This window comes from Eublepharis macularius, chromosome 19 (genome assembly GCF_028583425.1).
Source record: "Eublepharis macularius isolate TG4126 chromosome 19, MPM_Emac_v1.0, whole genome shotgun sequence".
In the NCBI taxonomy this organism is placed as follows: domain Eukaryota; kingdom Metazoa; phylum Chordata; class Lepidosauria; order Squamata; family Eublepharidae; genus Eublepharis; species Eublepharis macularius.
The window spans coordinates 10,177,560-10,197,149 of NC_072808.1; the positions used below are offsets into that span (position 1 = coordinate 10,177,560).

Genomic DNA, 19,590 nt, shown 5'->3' on the forward strand with positions numbered 1-19,590 from the left:
AAAACACTACCAGTGATCTACAGGAAGTACTCATTCTGAAGTTCTTTCCTCCATCATAGGGTAGGGTCGCCAGATGCTCAGTACTCACCCGGACTGTCTGGTATTTTGGGGGACTGTCTGGGAAAACATTCCCCAAACACTGCATACCCTCCCTTCCCTTTCCCTCTCCCCTGTTGCCCAGCTTCCTGCGGCTGCTTGATGCCACTGCCCACCCAGGGAAGCGGCCAGAAGCCCGGTTGCTCACACAGCCTCCTGTGGCTGTGCGGTGCCGGCGCGAGCGGCCAGGAGCTCGGGTGCCCAGAAGTGAGTCATTGCAATGAGGAAAGGTTAGTCTACCCTCTCTCTCTCTCCTTCCCCGAGGTCTGGTATTGTTCCAGACTCCATCTGACAACCCTATCACAGGGTGATGATTGGCTCGGAGCTTCCTAACAGTTTGAGATTGCCCATGCCAGCTGTTTGTGTCTGGTCCCAGCTCCCATAGTAGCCGTTTTGTGATGGCCAGAAATGAACATAGGCTGAACAATGTTGGAGGCTCCTGCTGTAAGCCGATAGGTAGCTTGCAGCATATTTTTCACATTCTTCATTAAAGCACATTCTCAGGTTCCGTTGTGAAGAACAGGATCCTGGGCGGGACTGGAAGCAGCTTTATAGATAGATACATGTTTGGATCAATAGTAGGGTTGCCCAGTCTTCCTGGCAACCATCAATAAGTGGGGTGCAGGGAGCGGATACTTATTTATGCACGGGCTTGCTCCTGCACCTTGATGTCATTTCCGTTTTTTTAAGAATCACTCCAAAAACATAGTCAACGGGCAATGCCAAAATCAAAGCTTGGCTGACTTAGAACAGGCCCGAAGCTCATTACAATCCCTCATCCATGTCTTTCAGCGCAACAGGAGGAAGCAAGAAGGCAGCATGCAAGAGTTTTAGCTTTGTCCCCTTCCAAAATCAACAACAGAAAGCAGGACATTTGTGCCAGACTGGAATGTGCGTGTCACAAATGCTCTGGATCAACGGACGTCAAGGGAGCATCTCGGGTACGCATGAGGCTGCACCTACCAGCACCCCTCCGCCACTCACCCACCTTTTATTTTCTCTGGGCTGGAAGAGAAAACAAATTCGACACTGGCTTCGAAAGGGAAGCGTTCATCTGGAGAGAGAAAACAGAGAAGTGAAGAGTAGAGCAATTGCCAGTCTCACAGCTCACACCTACACCAATACTTCAATTCAGTTTGGAAAAAAGCTTAGAAAGAAATGATTGATTCTGGCAGCTCAGGACTGATCTTTTATTCCAAGCTAGACAGCGTTTGCTCAGTAGTTGGAGGAAAGGCACTCTGTTCATGCTCAGTGACACTTTCCTTTATAATGTCTCTTTGGTTCTGTTTCTTTAAAAAAGGGTCATGGCTGCAAATAAGAGGGGACTATGTTGAAGGAGGAAAGGTGGGCGGCTATACTTTTTAAGATTCTTTTTCTAAATAAATAATTGATGTGAACATAGCCCAAACATTCCTTAGAGCTAGTCCAGAAAGAATAGGCCTCAAAGAATCTCTACACAAGGCATCGTACAGGAGGATGCTCAAGTGTAGGGAGATGCAATGTTAGCTGGGAAGCATAGTTTAAAAAGAAAGACTATCAATTTCAACTCTCTACACAGAGCCAGCATAGATCACTCCTCAGAGGGTTTGTTAATTTCACCTTCGCCTCCCCTAAGGCTCTGTCAATTTCACCTTTCCTATGATCAAGCCATTTCTCAAGCTGTTCCTTGCCTCTCTGTACTTATACAACCTTCTGAAACTAGATTTCAGAAGAGTAGCAAAATCACTTGGCTGGTCTCAATTTTTGAATGCTTCTTAGGACATTCATGGGAGAAAAAATTCTGGCCAACCGTATTTATATGCATAGAGGGTTTTTAAAAAATAGATTATAAAAATATAACCACCCCCCGCCCCAACCTGTAAGTGGTACACCCTGGGAAGGACTCTACCAGTGGATTTTACTGAACACCGGGGCCGTTTCCACACGGCTTACCTTATTCTGCAAAATAGCAAAATCTCGTGCGAAATCTCGCGCGAAGACGCTGTTATCACGTGAGAAGACGCGATAATAGCTTCTTCTTGTGAGATTTCGCGCGAGATTTCGCTATTTTGCAGAATAAGGTAAGCCGTGTGGAAACGGCCATGGATTAATCTTCAGTCTGCTACAGCAAAGATTTAAAGAGTTTTGTGGCACCACTTAAAAGATTAACTTATTTTTACAGCACTAATTTGTATTTATTTATTTAGCTCATTTATAGCCCGCCTTTGGGAACAGATTTTTTGCCTATGAAAACTGGTTCTGCAATAAATTATCTGGCCTTGGCTCTGGTTGCAAAATCTCCCTATTTACATGACTGCACATCCGTTTTGCAAAGTGAGCTGACAACAACTTCACAAGATGCTTTAAAGTGGAGAAAGCAGCACGGAGGAGAAAGCAACCCCTGCTCCTTTCCCACATATTCCACAGGCAGGAAAAGAATCCGGGAAGGCACAAAACTCCTCTTGAGCATCGGATTCAAAGTCCTTGTGTGGTCGACCAGACGCACACAAGAATTTTACAACACATAAAAAGACTCAACTGCCCCAGGACTTTACCACCTTCATTCTCAAAGGGAGGCGTTTTCGCGTACCTCTCCAGGCTTCATCCAGCTCGTCTTTGCTAAACCACAGTTGGTTGCTATGGATGGTGCAGGTATGGAACTGGACCCGGAAAACAACATCCCGCTCGGCTCCCTGGAGCTGCTTGTGATAGCATTTCACCTGGGGGTGGGAAATGGGTGCAAGAGATGCTACAGGGCACAGCTGTCCCAGTTGGGGTGCATGCTTCCTGCAACCCCCTACTAAACATATACACACACACACCTAGGCAGAGGAAAGATAAAAGCATGGGGCAGTTGGCACCTGCCAATGCATAACAGCGCCAACATAACCATAGCTGATTCCATTGAGCCCATAGGTGTTTCGTTGCACAACTAAAGATTTATCTCAAGAAATAGTGGGAGGGGAATGTGTCCCATGAAGGATGCCGAATGGTATGGCAGAGCCTGATCTCATCATCTCCGAAGCTAAGCAGGGTCAGTACTTGGATGGGAGACCCCCAAGGAAGACTCTGCCAAGGAAGGCCACGGCAAACCCCCTCTGCTTCTTACGTGTCTTAAAAACCCCTTGATGGGGTTGCTGTAAGTTAGGGCCAAGCTACAAGTGACGAATGACACTTGAACGGCAAGTGGATCGAGTGGAGGGCAAGTGAACAGGGAGAAATCCACTTGCCGTTCAAGTGTCATTCGTCACTAGTAGCTTGGCCCTTAGTTGCAGCTGGACAGCACAGAAATATATACAAGCTATTACAGATTATGAGGTCTTTTGGAATCCTGTAACCATTATCATACACAATCTCAAAGTGGAAACTGAAGAATGCAACGTGGGATTTGCGGTCAAGTTTACAAGCTGAATTGCAGCATTGCGGTAATAATAGCGGCATGAGTTGCTTCCCAGCATTACAGGGAAGTGAAGGAGTAAGAGGAAGAGCCACCGAAGCTGGAAGAAGGCCTTTGCTCAGGGGAGAGGTGGGAGACAAGCCAATTCCCACCTCTGGTCCTGAACTCACCATGACATCCCCCTTCAGGAGCAAGGCTGGCTCCAGGGTGATGCAGAGCTTCTGAGATCCGCTGGTCCCATGGAGGCTGCTGTTAAGACGCAGAGAAACACAAGGGGAGCAGGATTAAAGCCCAGCAGAGATTGCTCCTTAACCCAGAAGAATCCAGAGGACTCTCTTAGGCAATCTTTGCTCCTAGAGACTACCAATTGCTACTTACTAGATCCCCGAGGTATAGACCAGCTGCATGGATTGATAGATCTTCAGGAAAGGTTGATAGCCTAAAAGAAGAAAGATAAATTAAAAGATAAATAGAACTTGGCTGATTCCACACACGTTGGATAATGCACTTTCAATGCACTTTATCAATCGTTTGAGGTGGATTTTTTGTTCCGCACACAACAAAATCCGTTCCAAATGATCTATAAAGAGGATTGGAAGTGCATTATCCCACATGCGTGGAATCATTCCTTGTCTAATACTGTTCCTTTCTGCAGCAAATTCCATACATTAATTATCTGTACAGTCAAACTGGACTTCCAGTTGTATGTTCCAAAACTGGCACGGCCAAGTTATATTTGTTATGAGAGTGAGCGAGAAAAGTCTGAACACAAGCGTTCATACAAACATACGCAAGCTCCTTGGCACGCGCAAGCCCGACATGCATCTTGGGGTGGGTGTGTGGGATGTACATTTCTGATATCCCTTCGTAGCCCTGCTTGTTACCTCCTCCAGCCTCAAAGGCAGGAATCGCCGGGAGCAAGACGTGATGGAGGAAGAGCGTGTTGCTGTTCATCTTGATTGAACCCGAAAGCAGCCCGCTGAAATAATGGATATACCTGTCCGCAGGGGAGGGAGAGAGGAGTCAATAACCATCAGGGAGGCACTAGAGCATCTGCTTTGGATACAGAAGATGTCAGGTTTAGTCCCGGGATTAAATAGAAGGCGGTATGAACGATCTCTCTCTGAGAAACTGAGGGCCAAGCTACACATGACGAATGACACTTGAACAGCAAGTGGATTGAGTGGAGGGCAAGTGAACAGGGAGAAATACGCTTGCCGTTCAAGTGTCATTCGTCATGTGTAGCTTAGCCCTGAGAGCCCTTACCAGTTAGAACAGCTGATCCCGGGCTAAATAAACAAACAGTATGACTTGGTATAAGGCAGCTCCGCATGTGTTCACCTTAGTACACCCAGAGGCCACAAAAGAAATTCTGGGTTTGGGAAAAGGCTACGCTTCTTGCAACTGCCTTCACCTCAATCCCTTCCAGCCCAATGTTGGGAGCTCCTGGGTAAAATATACGATTCCCAGACACATGGGCCTTTCCCACATGTCGTAAAAAGAACACCCCACTCACCGAACGCTGGCGGCTTTTGCGCAGGATTTCTGACGTCTCCGTTTCCAAACCGGATGCAGGCAGTTTTCTCGGCACCACGAAAACAGAAGCAAAACTGCCTGCATCCATTTTGGAAACGGAGACGTCAGAAATCCTGCGCAAAAGCCGCCAGCATTCAGTGAGTGGGGTGCTCTTTTTAGGCAGTGTGGAAACAGCCATGGACAACAAACTTATAGGTAGATGCCTGGAGCCATTTTCCTAACAGGAGATGGCCTAGAGAGCTTGGGTTTCTTTTCTTAGAGGCTTCTGGTATACCAATGGGCTATACTGAAGTTTCCTCAATGGGTCAAAGAGTAACTCACTGGGGCCTTTTCAGGTCAGGAAAACAGCCCAGGGCAGGAAGACTTAAACCCCCCTCTCTCACTGTGCAACAGTCCCAAACTGAATTGACTCCCACATACATGAGAATGTATAATGATAATGACATTCGATTTATATACCACCCTTCAGGACAACTTAATGCCCACTCAGAGCGGTTTACAAAGTATGTTATTATTATCCCCACAACAAAACATCCTGTGAGGTGGGTGAGGCTGAGGGAGCTCCAGAGAGCTGTGACTAGCCCAAGGTCACCCAGCTGGTTTCAAGTGGAGGAATCGGGAATCAAACCTGGCTCTCCAGATTAGAGTCCTGCCGCTCTTAACCACTACACCAAACTGGCTCTCAAGCAGGAGCTCCCTGTTTGACTGGCCCTGGGGGGCAGAGCTGTGTAGATTGTGAGGTCATTTTGGGAAGAAGGAACACCATATCACAGTCTTTGTGTCTTCAGGCACAAAGGTTGGGGCATCTGGAAAACCGGCTCCTGCCTATATCTCCTGCACGATAAGCTGCCCCTGTACCAACAGCTCTTCTCTTTCAAGCAGCTGCCATTTTGAAGCTGGCCAGTAAAGGGAAGTCGTGGTTGGGAGGGGAAAGGAAAGAAAGGACTTCAACAGACTTACCTCTTCTGAGAGGGCTGCAGGGAGGCAGCCACCTTGTCCTCACAGAACTTGCGCATGGTCAGCGTGCTGAGAGCCTGGTCCGCACTGAGGAGAGAAGAAAGGGGAAAGTTGTGTGTGCATGTGTGTGTACGTGTGGGCCTATGTGTATAAGAATATGTCTGGGTCAGGGCTTTTTTTCAGCGGGAACGCAGTGGAACGGAGTTCCGGCACCTCTTGAAAATGGTCACATGGCTGGTGGCCCCGCCCCCTGATCTCCAGACAGAGGGGAGTTTAGATTGCTGGCCAGCGGCACGGAGGGCAATCTCAACTCCCCTCTGCCGGGAGATCAGGGGGCGGGGCCACCAGCCATGTGACCATTTTCTCTGAGGGCAACCCACTGAGTTCCACCACCTCTTTTCCCCCCCAAAAAGCCGTGGTCTGGGTGATTCTGGATTACATCCAGAATCTACTCACTGCAACTGGACCTATAGGAGGGAAACAAGAGTCCAGTGGAGAGAAAAAGGCCGTGTTATGTGTGAGGGAAAGAGAGTAGGGGTGGGGAAAGTGGTTATGGCTGCCATGGAGCTGTAAGCCACCACCACCCCAATTCCTTTGCCTACCTTGCAGAGATTTTGCTGTAGTACATATAGGCTGCTACGATCACACCCGTTTTCCCCTTGTTGCCCTGGAACAAAGAGAAATGACAAGGGAAATGCCAAAACTAGGACTCTAAAACAGCAGGAGTGCCATCCTACAGGTGCACACAAAGTTAAAAGCCAGACTGATTTTCAAGTAGACAGCTTGGATGGAGAGGTAGCCACAGAGATGAAGGTGCCAGTGAAGAACTAGATCCTGCTCTGGATACTAATTTATCTGTTCTTCTTCCCCACTCAAGTCCCCACCTTCTGGGCACTGGTTGACCACTTGGGGCCAAATGGAAAGGCCGGGTATAAATAAACAAACAACTGAGGGCCAAGCTACACATGACGAATGACACTTGAACGGCAAGTGGATTGAGTGGAGGGCAAGTGAACAGGGAGAAATACACTTGCCGTTCAAGTGTCATTCGTCATGTGTAGCTTGGCCCTGTGGCATGGCTGGTGTTCAGGCATTACCAGAAGGCATTGGCTGGGAAGATATGAATGTCAGTGGGGTAGCTGTGTGAGAGCTAAGCTACAAGAGATGAATTACTCAAGGAGGAGCATGTGAAGGGAGTTGCAATGTTAGCCGGGAAGATGAGTTTTAAAAGAGACCAGAAGGCTTTGTCATTTTCCCCTCTCTACATAGCCAGGAAGATCCCTGCTCAGAGGGTTTGTTAATTTCCTCTTTGCCTCCCAAAGGCTCTGTCAGTTTCACCTCCCTTTTTAAGAGGCAAAGAGGAAATAAGCAAACCTTCTGAGGAGCGATCTTTGCTGGCTCTGTAGAAAGGGGAAATTGTCAAAGCCTTCCGATCTCTTTTAAAACTCAGCTTCCCGGCTAATATTGTGACTCCCTTCACGTGCTCCTCCTCGTGTAATTTGTCTCTTGTAGCTTAGTTCTTAGTTTATTGCAGCAAAAAACAGAAGAATAGACCTGTGGCACTTTAAAGCAGTCGTTCTCAAACTGTGGGTCAGAGCCCCAAAGTGGATTACGGGTCTCTTGGAGGTGGGTTACAAGTTTAGGAGGCGGGAAGAGGCACAGGGTGAGTTGGGAAAGGAGGAGCTAGGGCAGCAAATTATGTTGATGAAAATGTACAAGACAGCCATGAAACACCTTCCGTTGCTCAGTAATGCTGTATCTTTATAAATGGTAGACATCAAAAATAGAACATGAACTGAGATAGAAGGGGAGGTGAAACTGACAGAGCCTTCAGGAGGCAAAGAGGAAATTAACAAACCCTCTGAGCAGCAATCTCCCCAGGCTCTGTAGAGAGGGGAAATTGACAAAGCCTTCCAATCTCTTTTAAAACTCAGCTTCCTGGCTAACACTGCGACTCCCTTCACATGAGCTTCCTTGTGCAATTCGTCTCTTGTAGTTTAGCTCCTGGGACCAGCCCATGTTTTAGATGCACGAAGGTTCTTTGTTCAATCCCTGGCTTTTGAAGTTAAAAGGATTCCCAAGTAGCCAGTGATAGCAAAGAATCGACTTCAGATATCTATAGAGCTGCCATGAGCCAAAACAGTGATATTAGGCTATGACCAAGGGTTTGACTCAGCGAGAGGCAAAAGAGAAAAAGAGAAGAAAGGGAATTCTGAATGGGGTGGGGTGATAAAACTCTATGAAGAAAGGGTGGGAAGGGATAAATCGGTCTGCAAATCAATGTCATGCATGGGCAGATGCAATTCTCGTAGAGACCACGTGCATCCATCCACACTTACCTTGCAGTGAAGCACAACCACATGCTGTGGGTCTGAATTCAGCCAGTTCTCCATGGCTTTGCAGATGGAGCAGATTTTGTCCAGTGGCGGGGCATGTAGGTCTGGCCAGCCAAAATCTTGAACCTGTACCAAAGAAGGGAGAGAAATAATGAAGTTAAGGACATTGGCGTCTCTGTGACATTTTAAATGGAGTTTGAGCCAGTTTGGTGTAGTGGTTCAGAGCGGCAGGACTGTAATCTGGAGAACCGGGTTTGATTCCCCACTTCTCCGCTTGAAGCCAGCTGGGTGACCTTGAGTCACTCACAGCTCTCTTAGAGCTCTCTCAGCCCACCCACCACACAGGGTGATTGTTGTGGGGATAATAATAACATACTTTGTAAACCGCTCTCAGTGAGCATTAAGTTGCCCTGAAGGGCAGTATATAAATTGAATGTTGTTGTTATTAATTAATAAACGAGAAACTATAATCCTGAGTTTATGGAGGTGGTCACACACTCCATTATTGACAAAATAATTACCATGCAATAATTCAGACCACTGACAATACAGTCCTTTTAGTAGCAGTTTAAGGATAAGGTTCTTGACATGTGTGAACACGATTTTACCTATATCTGTGATTATTTGTATGGAGTCAGCATCACTGGGAAGTCCAAGCCAGCAAAGGGAAGTGCTGTCTCCTCCCGAGTAAGCTGCTAGAGAATGTATTGGCTGAGCCAGGAATTAGATTGCCAAACATGGTTTTGACTGTTGTGCCAGGAATCAATGGGGTAACCACCATCCATTTTTACCACTGCCCCTGGAAATGGGCCCATTGTCTTCTCTGTCTGTCTTTTCCTGAGGAAAAAAGCAAAAGTCCAGTAACACTTATAAGACTAACAAAATTAGTGGTAAGGTATGAGCTTTCCCGAGCCACAGCTCACGAAAGTTCCTACCACTAATGTTGTTAGTCTTACAGGTGCTACTGGACTCTTGCCCTTTTCCACTGCTACAGACCGACTAACACGGCTGCCTATCTCGATCTTTTCCTGAGGAGTTACTGAGGGCAACAGTGGCCACTGCAAGCCAAACTCACTGCCTCTTTATCTTGGATAAGGACAGTTATTTTGCAGCTGAGAAAGGCCATAGGACTCTTAATTCTCCCGCTCCAAGGAAATGGAAACATCTCACCCGACCCGACCCCTTTCTCCTCACCTTGGGGTTCAGTCGGATGATGTCATGACGTTTCTCTGACAGGTTGAGGAGCTGTCAACACAAAGAGAGATCTTATTGGCCACTGTGACTCATGATGGCTGTCTGCTAGGGTTGACAACCAGACTATATTTCTGTCTTTTCTCGGGTAACCAAGGCCTGAAAAAGGTGCTACAAAAGCTGGTTCCACCTGCTCTATCTATATCCCAACTCCCATTCAAAGAGCCTGTATATTATTTTTTAATCAACACTTAGCAGCTATGTCCTCGGCAAGGCACTCTTGAGGTTCCACACTTTCCTTTTGTTTCTTATGTCCCTTTGCCAGCAAGGAACAGGAAGCATGTTTGGATTTCCTGTTCTTTCAAAACCGGACCATGCCAAGAAATCTTTGGCCGCCCCACCCACCCTCCATCTGCAAGATGGGCCAGATTTCTTTGCATCAAGCAAGGGAGATACTAAAGCTATATTTTGCTATATATTCTTGCTGGGAAAAAAACAGCCTCTGAATTGTTGGGGAAAATGAACAGAGACCCATATTTTTTTCCTCAGCAAGGGTATACACATCTCAGGGATGCCTTTTTCCAGTGAGAAAACAACAGAGAAATAAATAAAATTGCAATTCTCCCCCCGCCCCTCCCCAACATGCCCCATAACTTTCTCTTCCTTGACAAAGCAGACTTGGGCAGCTAAACTTGTGAAAGAAAAAAAAACTTGGTTTAAAACAAACACAGAAAAAAAGATAACATGTAGTTGAGCCCTCGGTTATATTTTCCACATGGGGACAAGCTTGTGTAGTTTGCCCTTTGCTGCTAACACAGTACCATGGCAATGGGGCTTCCACACAGCAGGTTTCTCTGGTGGTAGTTTTTTTACCGTGGTGATTGAACAGTGTTACATTGCTAAACTACCATACCAGTATGTGTATCAGGTTCTCTGAATTCCCAGCTTTCTTTTTAAAAATAAAAATCTCTCCCTTTTTCTTGAGGTGATATGCCTTTCCCCTTATATCTCCACAATGAAAGGGGCTAGAGATAGTTCTAGTCAATTGCTGATTTTTAAAAATGGGAGTGGGGGGAGACTTGAAGACAGGCTGTTGTAGGGGAAGTGGCTGCTGTGTGGACAAGACTGGGAAAATCTGAACTTTCGCACTCATACAGCAGCCATCCAGGCTTTGCCGCAATCTATCCCAAAACTTTGGAGCAAATTAGGTTTAAAAAAGATTTCAGGAAAGCCGAGGAAACCCTGGGAGGTGCACAAATGCTCCACAGCGCTGTGAGGAAGCAGGAAATAAACCTACTTCCCAACAGCATCGAACTTCCACAAATAACCCATGTGGAAACACCCACTCTTCCCAAGGTGTTAGGTCCCCAGTAGTTTCCTGCCCATCACTTCATTCCCTTGGCCTCTTTACCATGTATTTGTCCTCATGCTTGGATTTCAGCATCTGGGCCACCTCCCGCAGGTTGCCACGGTAACGTTGCTCCTCCAAGGCGGGGGGGAAGAAGACAGAGATGATGCGCTCGGTGATATAAGTGAGGTCAAAATCATACTTGCGTTCCATCACGTGGTCCAGGCTGAAACTCCTAAAGGAAATAAGGAAAAGCACTGAGGAGAAATTGGGGGGGGGGCATTTTCAGTAGCGTGAGAAAATGCCTACAACCTCCCTACTGTTGCCGAACAAGTCAAAAGACAGTGCAAGTTCATTTATTAAAGTGAGGGCAGTGTTTCCTGAACTGCTTTCATTTGCCCTTGATTGCCTTCGACCACTTCCTGCCATGTCATAATATTTTTAAAAATCTAACTAGAAAGAAAAAACAGCAGCACAAACAATCAACCCAAACAGAAAACCACAAACTGCAAAGACATATGAGCTACCAAAGTGTTGAGTCAAAAAAGCAGGCAGTCGAGATACTTGTTTTTGGAGAGCAATACACAATCCAGTTGCCAACACCAAAAAGGCCCTGTCTTCGGTACCCACTCACCATAATTCTGAAGGTGTCAGCTGCAGCAGAACTTTTTCCTAGGAAGGCTCATATGGGAGCAAGTTTTCCCTGACACACCAAAATCCCAGAACATTTAGTGTTTAAAAGTCAAATCCTGCACTTTAGAAAAAGTTTCACTGGTTACCAGTTTGTTTCCAAGAGTGATCTAACAGTGATAAGATGCAGCTGGTTCTCTGGGATCTATTTCTTAATCTGGTTGCCATGTTTTGAAACACCAAGTTTCCAAATGCTTTCCACTGGCAGCCCCAAGTACAATGCCTTGCAGTAGTCGATCTTGGAAGTCAGCAAGATAAGTTTTCCTAGAAGGGCTGCAGCTGATGTAGCCACCAAAGTAGGTCAAAGGTGCATTGGGCTAAATGAACAGATAACCTGCTTCTCCGCCGTCAGCATTTGACAATAAAATTTAGTATAAAATGCAAAAAAAATTAGAAAAAGAAAAAAGGGAGCTTAAAATAATAATTTTAAAATAACACAGCATTGATTAAAAAGAAGACTGTCAACTTATTGGGTATGGGTATCAGTAGCTTTGGGGGAGGCGTCCACCAATGGTTGAAAGGGGAACAGGGCAAGCACTCCATGTGGCCTATGTATGGCCTATTCCTGGTCCTGAGATCATGGGGAAGGGCCATGGCCCAGTGGTAGAGCATCCGCTTCACATATGGAAGGACCTGGGCTCAATCCCAGTTATCTCCAGTTTAAAACATATTGGGCAGCAGGTAATGCGCATTACCTACCTGAGACTCTGGAAACTCGCTCATCTGAGTAGTCAACACGGACCTTGATGGACCAAGGGACTGATTCGGTATGAAGGCAGCTTCATGTGTCCATTGTGTTCCCTCTTCTTAATTTTGTTCCAGGTGAGCCTGATCTCATTAGATCTCAGAAGCTAAGCAGGGTCGGCCTTGGTTAGTAATTGGATGGGAGACCGCCAACAAAGACCAGGATTGCAGAGGCAGGCAATGGCAAACCAACTCTGTTAGTTTCTTGCCATGAAAACTTCACCAAGGGGTCGCCATAAGTCAACTATGACTTGAGGGCAGGGTTTCATGTTTTTCAACAGGAATGAACCGGAACTAGTCCCGATATTCTAGATACGTGCTTTGTATGGCTGGAAAATGGACCATTACATTCTTGCCTCCTGAAAGAATCTCTATAGTAAAATTGCGCCATTCACTGCCAATGGTTGTTGTGACAGCCACAATGGCTGTAAAAGGGGTTAGACAGATTTATGGAGGAGAGGTCCATCCATGGCAAGTAACCATGGTGATTAAAGGGACCCTCCATTTACAGAGGCAAGAAACCCTTCAATATTAGTGCTAGGAGACAACATTAGGAGAAGGCCTCTGCCTTTATGCCCTGTTGTTGGCCCTCCAGAGTAACTGGTTGGCCACTGTGTGAGACGGGATGCTGGACTAGATGGACCACTGGCCGGATCCAACAGGGCTGTTCTTATGGTCACTCTGCTTACAGAACATACAAGCTAACCTACCAGGACCAAAGAGCTATCCATGAAAAGTAACAAAGTGGGGTGAGACTCCAGGCAGTCACCCCAATGCCAGACTCTTACCTGGGTAATGTGTTACGATGCTTTGCAGTGTTGAGGGACTTGGTGGAGCCCTGAAAAGTAAATATGGTGAGGGAGAGAATCATAGAATCATAGGGTTGGAAGGGACCTCCAAGGTCATCTAGTCCAACCCCCTGCACAAGGCAGGAAATTCACAACTACCACCCCCCTACACCCCCAGCGATTCCTGTTCCATGCCCAGAAGATGACAATGAGGGACCAGAAGAACAAAGCACTGATGTAACCCTTCTTGCCCTCTCTAGAGCCTAGCAAAGTTAAGTGCCTAGCAAAAAGAGCTCAACAGAAAGGGAGGGTGGGTAAAGAAAGAATGACAATGAATGAAAATAGCCTGGGGTGTCCTGTATCGCACAAGAGGCCATCGTTGTTTTCCGAACAAGAGATTTATTTCTGCTAATCCCTCTAAAGCCAGCATAACTGTCAGTAAGAAATGTCAGATTACAAAGAGGTCCAATTCATAAATTCCAAAATCCTCGTGTTCCCGACAGACATGATCTTGGAATTCTGTGCTCGAGACTGAATTTCCAGGCACGTGGGGGCCTGATTTGGAGTAGGACCGGGGCGCCTGGGGACTTTCCCCCCCCTTGCACATTTTTCCCAACACGAAACAGCTCCAGGAAGCCAATATTTGCCTTGTTGGGGACACTTTTGTGTACCAATGAGCTAATGAGAAGAAACAAAATTTTAAAAAATATGAAAAGTGATTTGGCTGGCTAAAAAGTGAAAAAAGTAAGCGCGTCATCTCCCCTCCCTGCTTCCCGCCAATTAGGTCTGATAATCAAGCATTTATTCAAGAGCCTGTGGAGAGAACTGACAAGCCCGGAGAAAATAGGAAGTAATTAATTAATCCAAAAATAACAGAACTAAAAGGAATTGGCAGAGAAAAGCAGAACCTTTGAGAAAGAAGATTAGCTTCAAAACTGACACTGGCAGCATTCATACAGCGATGATTTTCCATGTTCCTTCCATTGCCACTGAGAGCCTCGCTACAAGTGACATCTTCCACGCGAAGGGCACTTGATCATTTTCGCAAGTCTTTCTGGGTACTGAAGTCCCTCTCCCACACCCCTTTTCCTTCTGTTCCTTCCCGTCTCCGTTAGCACGGCTGCCTGAAGAGACGGAGAAAGCCTACGAGAGCAGCTTTTGCAAATCGTCTTGCTGGGGGGTGGGGAATGCTCTAGAGAAAGCTGACATGTGAAGTCCTCCCCTCTCTGTTAGAACTGTTAGGATCGCTGCCTTAAAAGTCAGAGAAAGCCTGCGTTTGCAAATTGTTTCTCTAGTCGCAAGCCTGCTCTCAATGATCTTTGGGGGCGGGCAGCTGCAACTTTCTAAGCTTTCTCTAGAGTATTCCCCCCCTCCCCAGCTGCCCGCTGCAACTTTGCTAATCGTCTTGCTCGGGGAGGGGGGGGAAATACTCTAGAGAAAGCTTAGAAAGTTGCAGCTGCCCGCCCCCAAAGATCATTGAGAGCAGGCTTGCGACTAGAGAAACGATTTGCAAACGCAGGCTTTCTCTGACTTTTAAGGCAGCGATCCTAACAGTTCTAACAGAGAGGGGAGGACTTCACATGTCAGCTTTCTCTAGAGCATTCCCCACCCCCCAGCAAGACGATTTGCAAAAGCTGCTCTCGTAGGCTTTCTCCGTCTCTTCAGGCAGCCGTGCTAACGGAGACGGGAAGGAACAGAAGGAAAAGGGGTGTGGGAGAGGGACTTCAGTACCCAGAAAGACTTGCGAAAATGATCAAGTGCCCTTCGCGTGGAAGATGTCACTTGTAGCGAGGCTCTCAGAAGGCAGATGCATTTGCGCAAGCAGCAGAACACCCACAGGGTAATTTCCGCCATACTTTCCTTGCCCAGTTTCCCACAGCCCCCTACCATCTCTAGAGGGCTTAATGCTGCAGTGATATGTCAATTACCATTTTTAGCTATATGTCAGTTACCAAATGACATTTACTTATCACTGTCGCTTAAAATCAGTGATTGACATAGTCCCCTCCATGGGAAGGGGCAGCTGTGGGGGACTTAGGCAATGAAAATGGTGCGGATGTAGGCGGATCCTGCAAAAATGAGCATCTTCCTGTCCACACAGTGTGCGAATGTTCAGGCAAGATTGCCGAAAAGTTGGCGGAAACACGGAAAGTGGATGACATTACACAGAAGTTCCCTCCCAAAAAACCACTTGAATTTAGACATGAAAGTAGATCAAAATGCAGAAAAAGAATGACTATGCAGCATAAAGTTTCACTTGCAGTATGTAATCCACCTTGGACCTCAGTGAGAAAGGTGGAATATAAATAAACAACAACAATAATAAATATAATAACAACAGGGCCGATTCCAGACGATTAACCTGAAGGCACTGCATGCTGCCATGTTCCGGTTTGCGACCGGGAAAACACGAAATATCGTGTTTTCTCGTGCAAGTTTGGTGCGACGTCGATATTTTGCGTTTTTCCCGTCGCAATCCGGAACATGGCAGCATGCAGCGCCTTCAGGTTAGTCGTCTGGAATCGGCCCTGAGAATAAAAAAATAGTATCGTAAAACTGGCGCAATAAGATGCAACAATAAAAACACAAGCAAAAAATAATGGAACAGCAACAAAGTCAGTAGAAGATTATTAAAAACCAGAATAAATACAAGAGAATGACCTGCATAAAAACAATCACTCCTGCTAAGTATAGGATCAGCCATCAATATTATCAATGAAATTACTGGAAAATTGTTTCTCCTGGTGCCTAAAATTCAATATTCTTAACACCAGGTGAAGAGCTATGAAAGCAAAATGCTACTATGCTAAAAATACAGAGGAGGGGACACACAAAGCAGACCCTTTGAAGATCATTTTATAGGTAGGTGCCCAAGTATGTCACTCTAGCTCCTTCTGCCATTCAGAAATCTCTTAACCATCTTTTCCAGCATACTCCCAAATCAGACTCTGTTTGCCAATTTCCTCCTACACTCAAATGGCAAACATTGTTTCTGTCCGTTTCCAAGGAGCTGAAGCTTCACAGGCTTGGAGCAGCTACCAAAGGGCATTACTCAGGTCCTGCCAAGTAATTCCTTACTCAGTTATGGGATTTCAATTAGGTGACACTCAGAGAATTTGCATAAAATGGAGTCTTACCAAATGCTCAATGCGCCGGACTGGGGCTGTATTCCGTCTCTGACATGTGGAAAAGATAGAGAGAAGGAGAAGAGGAGTTTAGAGAAACAAAATATACGAAGGACATTAAATAGAAGAATGTTGATCACCCTCTGTAGTTTCTTTCCCTGAGAAGCCAGCTACGACCACGTGGGCTGGTATTACAGGGGTCCGCAGCTGAGTTATGAAAACTGTTCCATGACAGTTTGAGTTTCAGACTATGACTGGAGGTGGGGTAATGTAGTTTTCCTATGAGAAAGTATCACTAAAACACAACTGCTGGATAAAGGAACACTACAGATAAGTATCCCTTTTCTCCAGGGAAGCAAATGATGTCAGCCACCAGGCTCCACAGAACTCCTGCCCATTTATGTCCAGGCAAATCTTCTGACATCGTCCTTTCCTTCCTTCCTTCCTTCCTTCCTTCCTTCCTTCCTTCCTTCCTTCCTTCCTTCCTTCCTTCCTTCCTTCCTTCCTTCCCTCTTGTCCACCTTTCTCACTGAGACTCAAGGCGTATTACATGGTGTAAGTCAATACAACAGCAATAAACAATGCAATATGGCATAAATTTGCTGTGCCTTCCCAACCAGCATCGCCTCCTTCTTGCCTGGATTCAGTTTCAATTTGTTCACTTTCAGCCGTTTGTCCACAGCTGTCTGGCAGCGACCCAAGACCTCAACTGCATCCCCAGGGGCTTTGGACAGAGAGATATAGAGCTGGGTGTCATCCGCATATTGATACCATCCAATTTCATAGCTGTGAATGAGTTCTGCTAAAGGCTTTACATAAAGGTTGAATAATAGGGGGGATAAGAGTGCACCCTGTGGAACCCCACCAGATAATTCCCACATGGAAGATAGCTGGTCTCCAACAGCAAATCTTTGAGTCTATTCCATGAGGAATGATTTAAAACAATCCCCAGCTAGGATATCCACTTCTGCCTCCAAATGCTCAACGTGATGGCATGCTCTACTGTGTCAAGGGCTGCAGAGAGATCCAAGAGGAGCAACAAAGAAGCATGGCCTTTGTCTACATTGAATTGGGGGTCATCAACTAAAGCCCACAGAGCAATCTATGTCCCATAGCCTGGCTGGAAACCAGACTGAAAAGGGTCCAAAGCACCAGAGTTATCCAAGAAGGCCTGGGGTTGATCACGATCACTTTGCCCAGAAAGGGCAGATTAGAGGCAGGGTGATAATTGGCCGCATCCTTTTTGTCTAGAGAGCCAGTTTGGTGTAGTGGTTAAGAGCGTGGGACTCTAATCTGGAGAGCCAGGTTTGATTCCCCACTCATCCACTTTAAGCCAGCTGGGTGACCTCGAGTCAGTCACTTAAGAGCGGCAGGACTCTAATCTGGAGAGCCAGGTTTGATTCCTCACTCCTCTGCTTGAAGCCAGCTGGGTGACTTTGGGCCAGTCACAGCTTCTAGGAGCAATCTCAGCCCCACCTACCTCACAGGGTGTTTTATTGTGGGGATAATAATAACACACTTTGTAAACTGCTCTGAGTGGGTGTTAAGTTGTCCTGAAGGGTGGTATATAAATAGAATGTTGTTGTTGTTGTTGTTGTTGTTGTTGTTATGTTATTAAGTAGCTGATGGATGACTTCCCCGCACAGTGGGAAATGCTGGGCAGTCCTTCTTTGGATCAGAGAGGACTGGACTTTTCGTGTTTTGTAAAATGCTTTACTTTACAACTGTTATTGTTGAAGTAGTATTATTATTCAGGGGCAGGAGCAAGTTCACAGGCAGGCAGATTCACAGCAAGAGTGTTCTCTGCCAGAAGCCAGTTGCAGTTGTAGTGGAAGAGCCCACCACAGGCAGCAAACTTAGGATGGGGTGAAATCCTGCCCTCTTCCTCCCTGTTTGCACCTCCTTTGCTGGAGAGGGTAGAATCTCCCAAACAGGGACAGCACCCAAGAACATCAGGTTTTTATCCTGCCTTTTCACCAAAGATCAGCAAACCAAGTTTTCCTTTCCCTATTTTATCCTCATGACAACCCTTTGAGGATAACTTAAGCTGAGAGAGGGTGAGCCACCCAAGGTCATCTAGTGAGCTTCATGGCAAAGTGGAGATTTGAACCCAAGCCTCTCAGATCCTAGCCTGCCTATCCATTCGACTACACTGGCTCTTAGACACGGCTGGCGCCAGTGTGGTGCCTCTCTTACTGACCACTCAAGAAAAATGGCTTCATCTTGAAGACTCTTCCCCAGCTAGGAGGAGGAAGAGGCAGAGAAATGGAATACTATTGGATAAAACAGCCTGCTCTCCAAGGAATGATAAATGTATTTAATTGAATTATAAAATTATAAACATTAACATTATTATTTCCCATTTGCTTTCTGTTTAATGGAGCTAGCTGTACTTTTCGACAAGTTAGAACTATAAACATGCCATGACAACAACATTTTGGGAGACACCCGCTTGATCCTTGGTAGAGAAGAGGGCAAAGTAATTTACCTGCTTACCTGTCCTTCCAAGGCACCAACCCCCCATCTCTGACGCCAAGAGGCATCTACGAACTGATGTATGATCCAATCTGGCACGTATACAGATCCCAAGGGCACAATTAAATCTTAAATTACATGGAGAATTTCAATAGTGCACATGGATATTTTGCGTGCCAAATCAGATTATACGGCAACACACGGATACCCAAGGGCATCAGAGGTTGAGCTGGTGTGCCAGTAGGTGGTGAAACAAGGTGTATTCCCCATTTGTTTCCATGCACTGCGAGTCAATGCTGTGTAGTTATTAGAGCGTTAGATTAGAACCTAGCATTAAATTCCACACTAAATCAAAATCTCATTGAGTGACCTTTGGGTCAGTCAATGTCTTCACCTGTTCTACCTCATAGGGTGGTTGTGAAAACCCTTTTCATTTGAATGAGGGCAGCCAATAACAAGCCTTGCCTTACAAGTGGACTTTGTGCACTTTCTGAAAAGCTCAGTGGGCACCAGAGGAAGTACCGGAGGGTGCCACGACACACATCAGGACCACACTTGAGAGCCAATTTGGTGTAGTGGTTAGGAGTGCCAGGACGCTAATCTGGAGAACCAGCTTTGATTCCCCACTCCTCCGCTTGAAGCCAGCTGGGTGACCTTGGGTCAGTCACAGCTCTCTCAGAGCTCTCTCAGCCCCACCCACTTCACAGGGTGTTTGTTGTGGGGATAATAATAACATACTTTGTAAACTGCTCTGAGTGGGAGTTAAGTCATCCTGAAGGGTGGTATATAAATCGAATGTAGTTGTCGTTTTTGTTATTATTATCTGCTGACTAGACTCTGCTGTTCACACAATCATTACCTGCCCATCCTGCCGATGACAATATCAGCCAAGTTGACACAAGATGATGCTTAAATGGCTGTCACGGTT

At 46.2% G+C, this 19,590-nt stretch overlaps 1 protein-coding gene across 4 annotated transcripts in view; it reads right to left on the reverse strand.

Moving 5' to 3' along the window:
- TNS2 (tensin 2) overlaps positions 1-19,590 on the reverse strand; it is a 121,346-nt gene that overhangs the window by 22,657 nt on the left and 79,099 nt on the right. For all 4 annotated transcript variants that reach the window (XM_055003116.1, XM_055003118.1, XM_055003117.1 and 1 more), the window contains 12 exons: positions 16,200-16,238; positions 13,063-13,112; positions 10,904-11,075; positions 9,496-9,546; positions 8,305-8,427; positions 6,568-6,632; positions 5,969-6,052; positions 4,357-4,469; positions 3,851-3,911; positions 3,643-3,721; positions 2,666-2,795; positions 1,085-1,150 (listed from right to left, as the gene is read on the reverse strand). In XM_055003116.1, the coding sequence (XP_054859091.1) occupies positions 1,085-1,150; positions 2,666-2,795; positions 3,643-3,721; positions 3,851-3,911; positions 4,357-4,469; positions 5,969-6,052; positions 6,568-6,632; positions 8,305-8,427; positions 9,496-9,546; positions 10,904-11,075; positions 13,063-13,112; positions 16,200-16,238 (1,033 nt within the window). The remainder of the gene's footprint in view (positions 1-1,084; positions 1,151-2,665; positions 2,796-3,642; positions 3,722-3,850; positions 3,912-4,356; positions 4,470-5,968; positions 6,053-6,567; positions 6,633-8,304; positions 8,428-9,495; positions 9,547-10,903; positions 11,076-13,062; positions 13,113-16,199; positions 16,239-19,590) is intronic.